This window comes from Periophthalmus magnuspinnatus, chromosome 6 (genome assembly GCF_009829125.3).
Source record: "Periophthalmus magnuspinnatus isolate fPerMag1 chromosome 6, fPerMag1.2.pri, whole genome shotgun sequence".
In the NCBI taxonomy this organism is placed as follows: domain Eukaryota; kingdom Metazoa; phylum Chordata; class Actinopteri; order Gobiiformes; family Gobiidae; genus Periophthalmus; species Periophthalmus magnuspinnatus.
In genome coordinates this window covers 2,909,275-2,918,975 of record NC_047131.1, presented here as the reverse complement: position 1 = coordinate 2,918,975, position 9,701 = coordinate 2,909,275, and the positions used below count along the sequence as shown (strand labels likewise).

At 37.1% G+C, this 9,701-nt stretch overlaps 2 protein-coding genes across 8 annotated transcripts in view; both read right to left on the bottom strand.

Moving 5' to 3' along the window:
- Nucleotides 1-199: 199 nt before the first annotated feature.
- On the bottom strand, nt 200-3,121 carry endouc (endonuclease, polyU-specific C). The gene is made up of 8 exons (XM_033968273.2): nt 3,030-3,121; nt 2,870-2,923; nt 2,688-2,787; nt 2,487-2,598; nt 2,285-2,406; nt 1,213-1,325; nt 809-959; nt 200-653 (listed from the first exon to the last, which is right to left on the bottom strand). The coding sequence occupies exons 1-8, from the start codon at nt 3,038-3,040 to the stop codon at nt 366-368; spliced, it is 951 nt and encodes a 316-aa protein (XP_033824164.1). The 5' UTR covers nt 3,041-3,121; the 3' UTR covers nt 200-365.
- A 1,072-nt stretch (nt 3,122-4,193) lies between these two features.
- Nucleotides 4,194-9,701, bottom strand: part of ppfibp1b (PPFIA binding protein 1b) — a 28,766-nt gene continuing 23,258 nt past the window's right edge. For 3 of the 7 annotated variants that reach the window (XM_033968238.2, XM_033968242.2, XM_033968245.2), the window contains 9 exons: nt 9,266-9,419; nt 8,400-8,511; nt 7,859-7,947; nt 7,579-7,701; nt 6,940-7,065; nt 6,440-6,628; nt 5,775-5,939; nt 4,984-5,049; nt 4,194-4,913 (listed from right to left, as the gene is read on the bottom strand). In XM_033968238.2, coding sequence (XP_033824129.1) covers nt 4,830-4,913; nt 4,984-5,049; nt 5,775-5,939; nt 6,440-6,628; nt 6,940-7,065; nt 7,579-7,701; nt 7,859-7,947; nt 8,400-8,511; nt 9,266-9,419 — 1,108 coding nt within the window. In that variant the 3' untranslated portion in view covers nt 4,194-4,829. The remainder of the gene's footprint in view (nt 4,914-4,983; nt 5,050-5,774; nt 5,940-6,439; nt 6,629-6,939; nt 7,066-7,578; nt 7,702-7,858; nt 7,948-8,399; nt 8,512-9,265; nt 9,420-9,701) is intronic. The other 4 variants (XM_033968241.2, XM_033968243.2, XM_033968239.2 and 1 more) reach the window with 4 other exon arrangements.

The window sequence follows — 9,701 nt, the reverse complement described above, 5'->3', positions numbered from 1 at the left end:
TGTGTATTAAAATTTTTCAATAAATATTTACTTTGGCCCTCGACTTAGTCCCAGTTTTTAATTTTGTCCTTCTGTGAATTTGAGTTTGACACCCCTGTTCTAGACAAAGCAATAACATCTCCAAAGACACAAGCAGGTGTACCTTTAAATGCATATTCCCATCAACTACAATAAAATAACATACAGTAAAAGACTGAATAAGGGTATCGTGTTTTAATGACATTGTGTTTATTTTACACTTACAATAATAACGTGGACACTAATACACTACTCCCATTACATACCACAGTTGTGCTTAATAAGAATAAACTTGTATGGTTGTGTTTTCTACAATTAGACTATATTAATATCTGTGCTCTCATGCTTCAGTGTGGCTGTGGCTGTGACTGCGGGCGCACATGTCTGCTGTTGCTGCTCAGGAGTTTGGGATAGGCCGTCTCAATGGAGCGTCCATGTCTGATGACCACAAGCTCCATCTGACACTGGTCGATGTTGACCAGGACAGTGGTGCTCCTCTCCGTGCTCAGGAGGAACACTACAGTGTAAAGAGCCATCTCAAACTCAGGACTGGTCCCAATGAAAGCACTGCCCACTGGCTTCACCACACTGTGCCACGTGAACTGCAGGTTTAGGACGTGGTCATCCTGATCGGGCTGTGATCACAACAAACTGTCATTATTTCTCATGCACTTTTTATATGAATACTGATTGGCCAATGTAATGGAAATCATTACACATTTTAATTCAGGTATTCGGTATTGTGTTACTATAAACATTCTCCCCATCACTGCTATAGGCCTATACTTACAAGATCACGATAGCCAGCCTTGAATCCTTTGTAATCCAAATGTAGATTTTTCTCCTGGAGGTAAAACTGGACCCAGTTGTGGAAACCGATGAGTTCATTTCCAGAGCGTGTTTCTCCCACAAAAACATGCTCAAAGCCGCTGGAGTCCAGTCTGAAGAAACAATAAAAATTACACCCTCATCTGCCGTGCCCTTCATATTACCATCATACTATCATAACATAGGTTTCAGATTCAAGAATGTGATCATTTCTATTTGTGACTACACCCAAAACTTGCTGTATTACAACGCAGTTTACATTTTAACAGTAGTTATTTTAGCTGTCCCTATTTGTCGTAAACATTTTTTGCCCTATAGAATGCTGTGACGTCATCTGAAATCCAGCACTGAAGCGGAGGCACTCACTGACTGTTCCTCTGGCGGCGATACAGCTGGAACCAGATCAGGTTGAGTTGATTTTTGAACGTTCTCAGATCAGAACTGGACAGCCTTTTGCTCACCAAGTACTGATGGGCACGCTGCACACAACAACATATTACATTGGCACTGTAAAAGGAGGAGTTTAACTTGTTTCATTAAAAGGGGGCATATTATTTTAACTTTTATGAGCTTTTAATCCTATTTTAATGGTGCTTCTTCATAGTTTACTCAAAGTCATTTTGGATTCATGCATGTTTCACCTGCCCCCAACCCCTGCCCACTACTCAAAAGCTTGAAATGAAAATCTGCTGCTTGTTTTGGTGAAATGTCACTATGAAAAGTTGGGTTCTTTGAGTTCCGCAGTTTTGAACAGAAAGTCAATAATCTGTTTCTATTATTAATCTGTTTTAGATCAATATTGGAGCTTCTAAAAAAAACAAAATCTACATGTGTTATAGTTTAATTCTAACTTGTTCCAAAAAGTCTTCTTTAAAGATTGTGTTTTGAGTAATATAAAATCATGTGGACTCAAGTTATTGCTCTCTCTGGGAGCAGTCGACAGATGTTGCAGTGTTTTTCTAGCCTTCATTCCAAACACATGTTCCACAAAAATACCATTCCTTGTTAAATCCCAATGTAGCCCTCGCTAGACCTCCAAACCTCACCAAAACAAGACAATAACAGACAATGAAAGATAGGGATGGGACAAGATTTTGCGTCGCCTTATTAGGTAAAATTGATAACATTGTGCACACATGAGGGAAATAATCTAGTGAGATTTTTTTCTATGTGTTTGTATTTGGCTTGGACAAAAAAAGGTCAACTTTGCTGAGTTACATTTCTTGAGAAACTGTTTTTTCAGAAAGTATGACTACAAACTAAAAAAAGACAAAATTGCACTACAGTATTCATATATTCTAAATTATGTCTTGTTCTCGATGCAATCCTGTGTCTTGCCCCACCCCTAATAACTTTTGTTTTACATTTTCTGAGAATTATGCCAATAGAGCTGTTCTTTGACTACAAAGAAATGCAGGTTGCCACATGTATAATCTACCCTCATGACTGGAGTCTGTAGCACTGCATCCAGGAATTGGCTTATTTCCAAAAGCTCATCTGCTGTAACTTGTTCAGCCACGCCTGTAGACCGCTCGAAGTTATCCAGAAGTCTGATCAACCCTGAGGCACAGAAAAGAAAGTATAAATAATTAATTAAACTTAAGATATAAATATCTTGGTAAATTTTTCAATAAACTTACTAGCATATGTGGTAATGGTTTGAAACTTGGTCTCATTGACGTTGGAAAAAAGTGGTAAAGCAGCATGGTCTGGTACTACAGCACTGCCTTGGTTCACAAATCCAGCCCTCCCCTGCAAACATCAAACAAAAAGGACATCAATTATCAACATTAGTGTGCAATTAAATTAAAATAATACAAGAATAAATGGTTATAATTTACCTGCACTGAAAGAGTGTAGTCTACCCCAGGAGTCATGCGATGTGTATCCAGTCTCCAAAACTCATTGAACAGATTACTGAGTTCTTGGTTTAGGACTGGTCTGTTCAAAAAATTCAAAATTTAAATTGTTGAAAAGGGTTGCATCTTATAAAATAAAAAAGAGTGCTACTACAAGACACTACCTGGCTGCATCTAGTCCAGTGCTGCAGACAAGGAGCACCAAGACCCAACTCAATCTGGAAAAAACAAAACAAAAACTGAACTTAAACTAAAGGAATTTGTGTATTTAAAAGTTTTGAGTATTATAACACATGAAGAGAATAATGGGAAAAGGTGCATTACCTGGTAGTCATGATGATGTTGCCTCTTACTCGATGCGTGGTCAACTCCTACTGTGGGCTGACACTGAGCAGGCGTTACTGTTTGTCCATTGCACAGTGAGCAGGCAGGAACAGGCAGGCATGAACAAAATATGGGCAATGGAACTAACCAGACACTAGGGGGAGATCATGGATAATGGATTTATTAAAATAGCCTGGGACACAGGGACCTGCACAGGCATTTTGAGGGGCAGGTGCTCAACAAAGAAAAAAGGCACTTTTCCATATTGGTTAAACTGAAATTATCCATGAGTTTTAAAAGTAAGCAAAAAAATGATTTAGCTTCTTTAGAAATTACTTTTAGGTGTGTGCCTGCTGAGGTTTAATACCAAAGCTTTGTACATAGGTGTATGAGCGGAGAGACCTATATATATATATATATATATATATATATATATATATATATATATATATATATAAATTAAAAAAATCTGCTCCACCCCTCTGCTCTGCCCCTGGGCAGGACCTAATGTAAATCTGTTTTCATAGAAAATGTTTTATTATAGGCCTAGCCAAAGGTCGCAAGCAGGAGGAGGGTCTCATGGAAATGTTCTTTCAGATAGAATTGATCACAAAATAAACATATCTACATTGAAGGTTAAGGTACACTGTACTGCCCCCGTAGAGAAATGTATTATCTACATTGACCCATCCTTCAATAAGACTCATCCTTCAGTGGTGTGGGCACCACAGTGCTCAAGGACCCATCTCCATGATCGTGTTGCTTGGCTTGGTCACGGCAGTTGGAGGACTTGACCTATTGTGTATCTTTTAGGTTGAAGGAGTGCCCAAGGGAAACTCACCCTGATGGGGAGAAACACGCAAACTCCACACAGAGAGGACGGGCGACTCGGGGATCGAACCTTGTTGCTGTGAAGTGGGGGGAATGTTTAACTTTCTATTTCTATGAAATCATGTAGTTGACATTCCATCCCCAGAAAGTTCCATACTTCAGTCCATTTGTGTGTAAAAAAAGACTAATTTGTATTTGAACTGTTTCAGTTTAAATACCATACTGTAGAATACTTCACGTAAAGTAATTACAACACCACTGACACAACCATAGCTACAAATGTATGTCTCATCTCAAATAAGTCCCTCAACTTATTCAAATGATAAAACCAGTGATCATAGAAAACTTTTATTTCTGATATGCACATTACAGTATTACTTATGACATTGGGTCACAAACTTGAAAATCACTGCTACACTTCCATAAAGACTTCAAACATGTCCAATGTGTAAAACAGTGATAAGCCCTTATTGGTACATAGTGTTTATTACATACAGTCATATAAATAAATCTTTGTATTGAGTTACAGAGACTGGTGCAAAAGATGTATTGTTTTCTAAATGTCTATGAATTCAGTAAATATGAAATGTTAAGACCTTATTCATTTTAATACAATTGTTTGGCAACACACATAGATGATAATAAAGTCATTTTTATATTTTACAGTCACGTGTATTTTGACACATATATTAACTCTGTGGGAGCGTAGTATTTGTGTATTGCTGGTTTGATATAACTGCACTCTTAACATAAAAAAAGCTAAAGTAACTCCAGAAACCAGCTGGTAGGCAAGCAGTGGTGTTGCCCCATAATGCGTCCCCTCAGTCTTAAAACAATGATAAAACAGATATAAAAACATAATACTTTTGGCTCATTTGACTGTAATACTAAGAAAGGATGTGGAATATTTTCAGGTGGTTGCCTTGGCACTGGTTTGCATTCACAGCAGGAGTTGGTCTTGTGAAGGCTTCATGCATTTGACTCTTCGTCCGTTACACTCGGGTTGGGAGAATTTGAAATCTCTTTGAAGAATTCATCATCTTTTAACATGCTCTGGGAAAACAAAAGTAAAATATAACAAAAAATACAGTTGCTTAATATTAGAGGAAAGTATATTTCTTACAGTGAGATTTTGGATTCCTTCTGAGAAAGCACCTATCTGTCTCACAGTACCTTCTGAGTCATCCATCTGTGAAAAAAAACATAGCATGATTATTACCAGTAAGTGCAACTTATTTAAAGGAATGTGAGTTAATAAGAAAGTTTACAACTAATAATGAATAACAAATCAATGTTATAATATGCAATACAATATTTATAAAACCTATATGTAAAGAAACAAGAGCACTATGAGCAAACAGCCACATCTTATCAGTAAAACAGAGAGTGCGATCTGGAGAGTAAGGATCAAACTCCTCTGAAAATAAGTAATTAAAGTAAATATTTGTCTTAATTAAAAAAAAAAAAAAAGGTTGCTTTTACATGGATTATTTCTAGTAACAACCATGGAGGTCAACAGTTTACCTATATTTATTTTTTTCCCCATAGACTACCAGTATATATGTATATGCTTAACGTTTTGAAATTTTCCTGGGGACTTACAAGACACATATGTTAACACTTAATAATTTTCAGTTCAAAAATTGTTCTTAAGGCATGGACAAAAATAACTGCATACTTGTTTAGCTTCCTCTGAGTCTTTGAACTCTCAGCATTAGACTTTTAATGCCCCCTGCCCTCTATCTGAGATTTTAATATCAAATTCTAAATCATGAACCCAACCTATTTTCATGGAACAGCAAGGAATAAAAACGGCTCAAAGCCCAGTGGCCGAACAAACTGTTGAGCTCTGTTGAAAATCTTCACATTCCTTCTTGATTTCATTCATTTGGCTCTAATATCGTGGTAGTTCACCTGTTCTAGTCGGTCCAAATCATCCTCGTAGATCTGCAGTTCAAATCCTTTCTGAAAGCTCCGCCCTTTTGGCATCTCCACGTCCATCGGACACACGTACTCTTCGTTCTCCTCATGCTTCTTCTTTCTCAGGCTGCCAAAGTTACCGAATGACAGCTTCCTTGGCTGGTACAAGGAATATTTACATAGGTCAATGCATTGTAAAGGCAGTTGTTAACATTGCCGCTTGACAAGTGTTTACATGTGATTACTTTTCATTGTTACACTTAATATCTCCTTGTCCTCCTTTATTCAATATGATGCTTAATTTAAAGTTTTAAGAATTATAATACCATCTTTCCAAGAGTCTTGCATAGACTATCATTAGTGCAAAAATAAATAAATAAATAAATGAAAGTGTGGCTTGTGACTGTCCTGCAACTTTAAAAACTCTTAACTTAATTAAATGTTAATGGGATTCATTTATTTTTAATTGTTAATGATCAACATAGGTCTTTTTAATGGAGAGATCACGGCCAATCCTCTGTCAGTAAAAACATGTGGTTTGGAGAAAAGTCCAGGCTTCAAAGGAAGGAATATGACCATTTTTTATGTGGCACTGATTAAAAGTCTGTATTGTTTATGTTCTTAGTTTTAGTCTATCGTATACAGACATGATATATTACCTTGACTTTAGTGGTGGCTGTGAGTAAAGTGTAGTCTGGATTTTCTAGACACTCCTGTTTGAGCTGCTGAGCCTCTGACCCGATGAGCAGCGTGAAGTGAGTGGCCAGGTGGCGGCGCAATAGAGTCTTATTCGGAGGGATGTTCAAAAGCAGCGCCATGGTCTCTACATTGAATCGAGGCTCCAATACCTGAAACAAAAAATATGTATTAGATGTAGGAGATGTAGGATAACCTCTAGTGTTGCAATGCAGGCTTACAACACAGAGTATAGTCAGAGAACAAATATGCACTCAAAATAAAGATGAATACCAATTTCACCAAAACACTTTGAATAGAGTTTGGTTAAAATATTACAAGGCATAAAAATATTGAATAAATAAAGTGAGAAGAGAAACAACTGTTTCAGATTGTCAGTGATCAGCTTGGGTTTTTTAACTGAGATGTCTTCTTCATCCTCAAGTACAGCTCTTTAAAGAGCTAAGAGAAGAGTCCTTCTTACCATCAGGCCTCCGTGCACACCGCTCCCTCTCAGGTTTGGAGCGTATTCTGCCAGATCCACAGACCTCAGCCACTCCATCACTCTGTGGTTTGTCCACTGGGAAATTTCTGCAGGAGTCACATTGTTCTATGGAATATTAAGGTCATTGTTATTAAAGAGTCTAGGGCTATGCAATATATCAAAATTAAATTACAATTTGATTGGGACAACGGATGGAAATTAGCTGTGGGCTATAATCCGCTGTGTTTATATTCATGTTGTATCATGTCTGTTCATTAGCATGTATTGTCCCAATCAAAAAAACAAATAAATAAATAAATAAAATGTGCCGTAATTATCAAACTGCAAAAGGCACGTAGCTCATAAAAAGTCCTCTGCAAAAATCATGTCAAACTGTTGCTTCAAAGTTGCTTCATTGCATTTCTGATGAGAAATGAAACTGTGACATGCACTGCACTGTACTGTACTGCACTGTACTGTACTGTATGGGTGTACAGTTGAATCTTATCCAATTCTTGTATTAATTAATATTTCAGTCTTGAAATGTTAGTGCACATTGTAAACCACTTCAGGAGCATTCTGAACAGAATCTTACTTTTGAAACATACATCAAAATAAATGTACAATTTGCACACAAACCTCATCAGATGGCCTTCGGCGTAAACAGTTGGGTTCGTAGTTGTTGAGACGCAGAACCTGAATCGCCCTTTTGATACTGAGGTGATGGAGAACGCTCCCAACTTTGAGTGAAAGCAGGTCGTCCTAAGGGTCAGAAATATTACATTAAGTTATGGGCTTTAAGATTAACATCAATTGAGTGGTTTATAATTAGTAATTAATTACAAGCAGAATGAATGATTGGTAATGTAAAGTCCCCTGCAAACAATTATAATACATCATGAAGACACCCTCCACTTACCACTGTCATGTAGTGCAGCATACGACCATCCACTCGCGCTTCGTCAAACTGGGTCTTGTACTGAGGCAGCCCAATGTCATCCAGCCACCCTGAGGAAAACAGGAGTGTGAGGAGGATTAGGAAAGGACAATACAGTGGTCTAAATCAGTCCAAATACAGATGCCATGGGTTTTCTTGTATCAGTACAAAGGTTTCTTCATATTTAACATCTCCATGTGTTCATGTGTTATAAATACGTTTATTCTTATCTTAAAAGATACATTTGATGCACTGACTGGTGAGGTACAATGTATTGAAAAGCTAAAGAGGTGGGGCAGAAGTTGCTCCACTGCATAAATGTGATGTGTGAATGAGGTGGAGTGATTAATAAAAATCTAAACTTAATATGTGAAACTACTACAACTTAATCTTTGGGTTTCACTATAGATTTTTCAATGTCTCCATAAAATGTTGGCCAAAACAGCAGAACACAAGATGAACACCGAGTATGGGAGTCAGCTAAAAATGTCCTTTGAGAGAAGTCACATGACAAAGTACTCACGAGTGACCCAGTTGTAGTCCAGTTTTCCCTTATTGTCCTCCTCTTCAGAGCCCAGAGACTGAAGAGCAAGCTGCAGCTTCTTCCTGTGCAGTGGATGTTTAATACCCAGCTCCTGACAAACACAAATTTCCAAGTGTTTAATAAGAGAAAGGTAATGTTTTTGTTTTGTTTTTTCTAATGGCACTGTAATATACCTAATAAAGGCTAAAATATATTTAGGATGAGCAGCCTGCGTTTAGTTGATGAGCAGCCTAAATGAGAGTCACATTGGCAGATAATTAGATTTTGAATTGACTTTATATGAATATCTATGAACGATCAATTGAAGTCTGAGATGCTAAGAACAACCTTAAGCAACTCCTACATTATATTGTATGAGTATGAGTAACTGATGTATTATTATTTTGACTATTACGAAAAGTAAAAATATTTTTTTTGTATTGAGAGAGATATATAAGAAAAGTTATAATATAAAAATTGTAGTTTTGGAGCTATGAAAAAATAGATTGGATAATTGAAATATGGAGTAAATCAGTTAAAAGGCTACAATAAAAAAAATAACAAGAAATTGCAGAGAAATCTTCCAAACAGAGGTACAATACTTGCATCTCTTCAACACTTGAATCTTAACCATCTCAGTTAGGAAGGACTGCTAAAATATTATCTATTAGAACCCAAAAGACATCAAGATATTCACTTTTGTCAATGTCACCAACCCCATTTTGTATCGGTTCAATCCAACAAAATATGTTTTTAAGGTGTGTGACTACAAACAAAACTAGAGTTTTCCTTTTATGCCATTCCCATTTAAGTGTGTATAAATTCATGTGTTTGCATATATTCTCATGTCAAACAGTTTTCCTCACCCTCTCGAGGTCCTGCTGTGAGGCCTGGAGCAGAGTCTGTCCAGAGGAGATCCAGACTCGGCCCATGTTCACGTAAAGTCCCAAGCCCTGCTCTTGAAGCCACTCACAAACCTGATCCCTGGACCAGCGAGCAAACGGGGCATCCACATCACTGCTGCAGAGAAACAACAACAGCTCAATAAAATGATATAATAGAAAATTATAATAGAAAGATGTTATAACACTGATGCTAAAACTGTGGTTTTGCCTTGTTCAGTCATACTACAGTTCATTTGATGTGGTACTTGGTGCATAAGCAACTAAACCTAGTTATGAAAAACTAAACAATTTACAAATAACACTATAATGTGCTGCTAAAGCATTGCAACTAATTACTGAAAAAAAGAAACCCATGTCCTTAGCATACTGTACTGGTATCAATAGCCTTTCATATAGG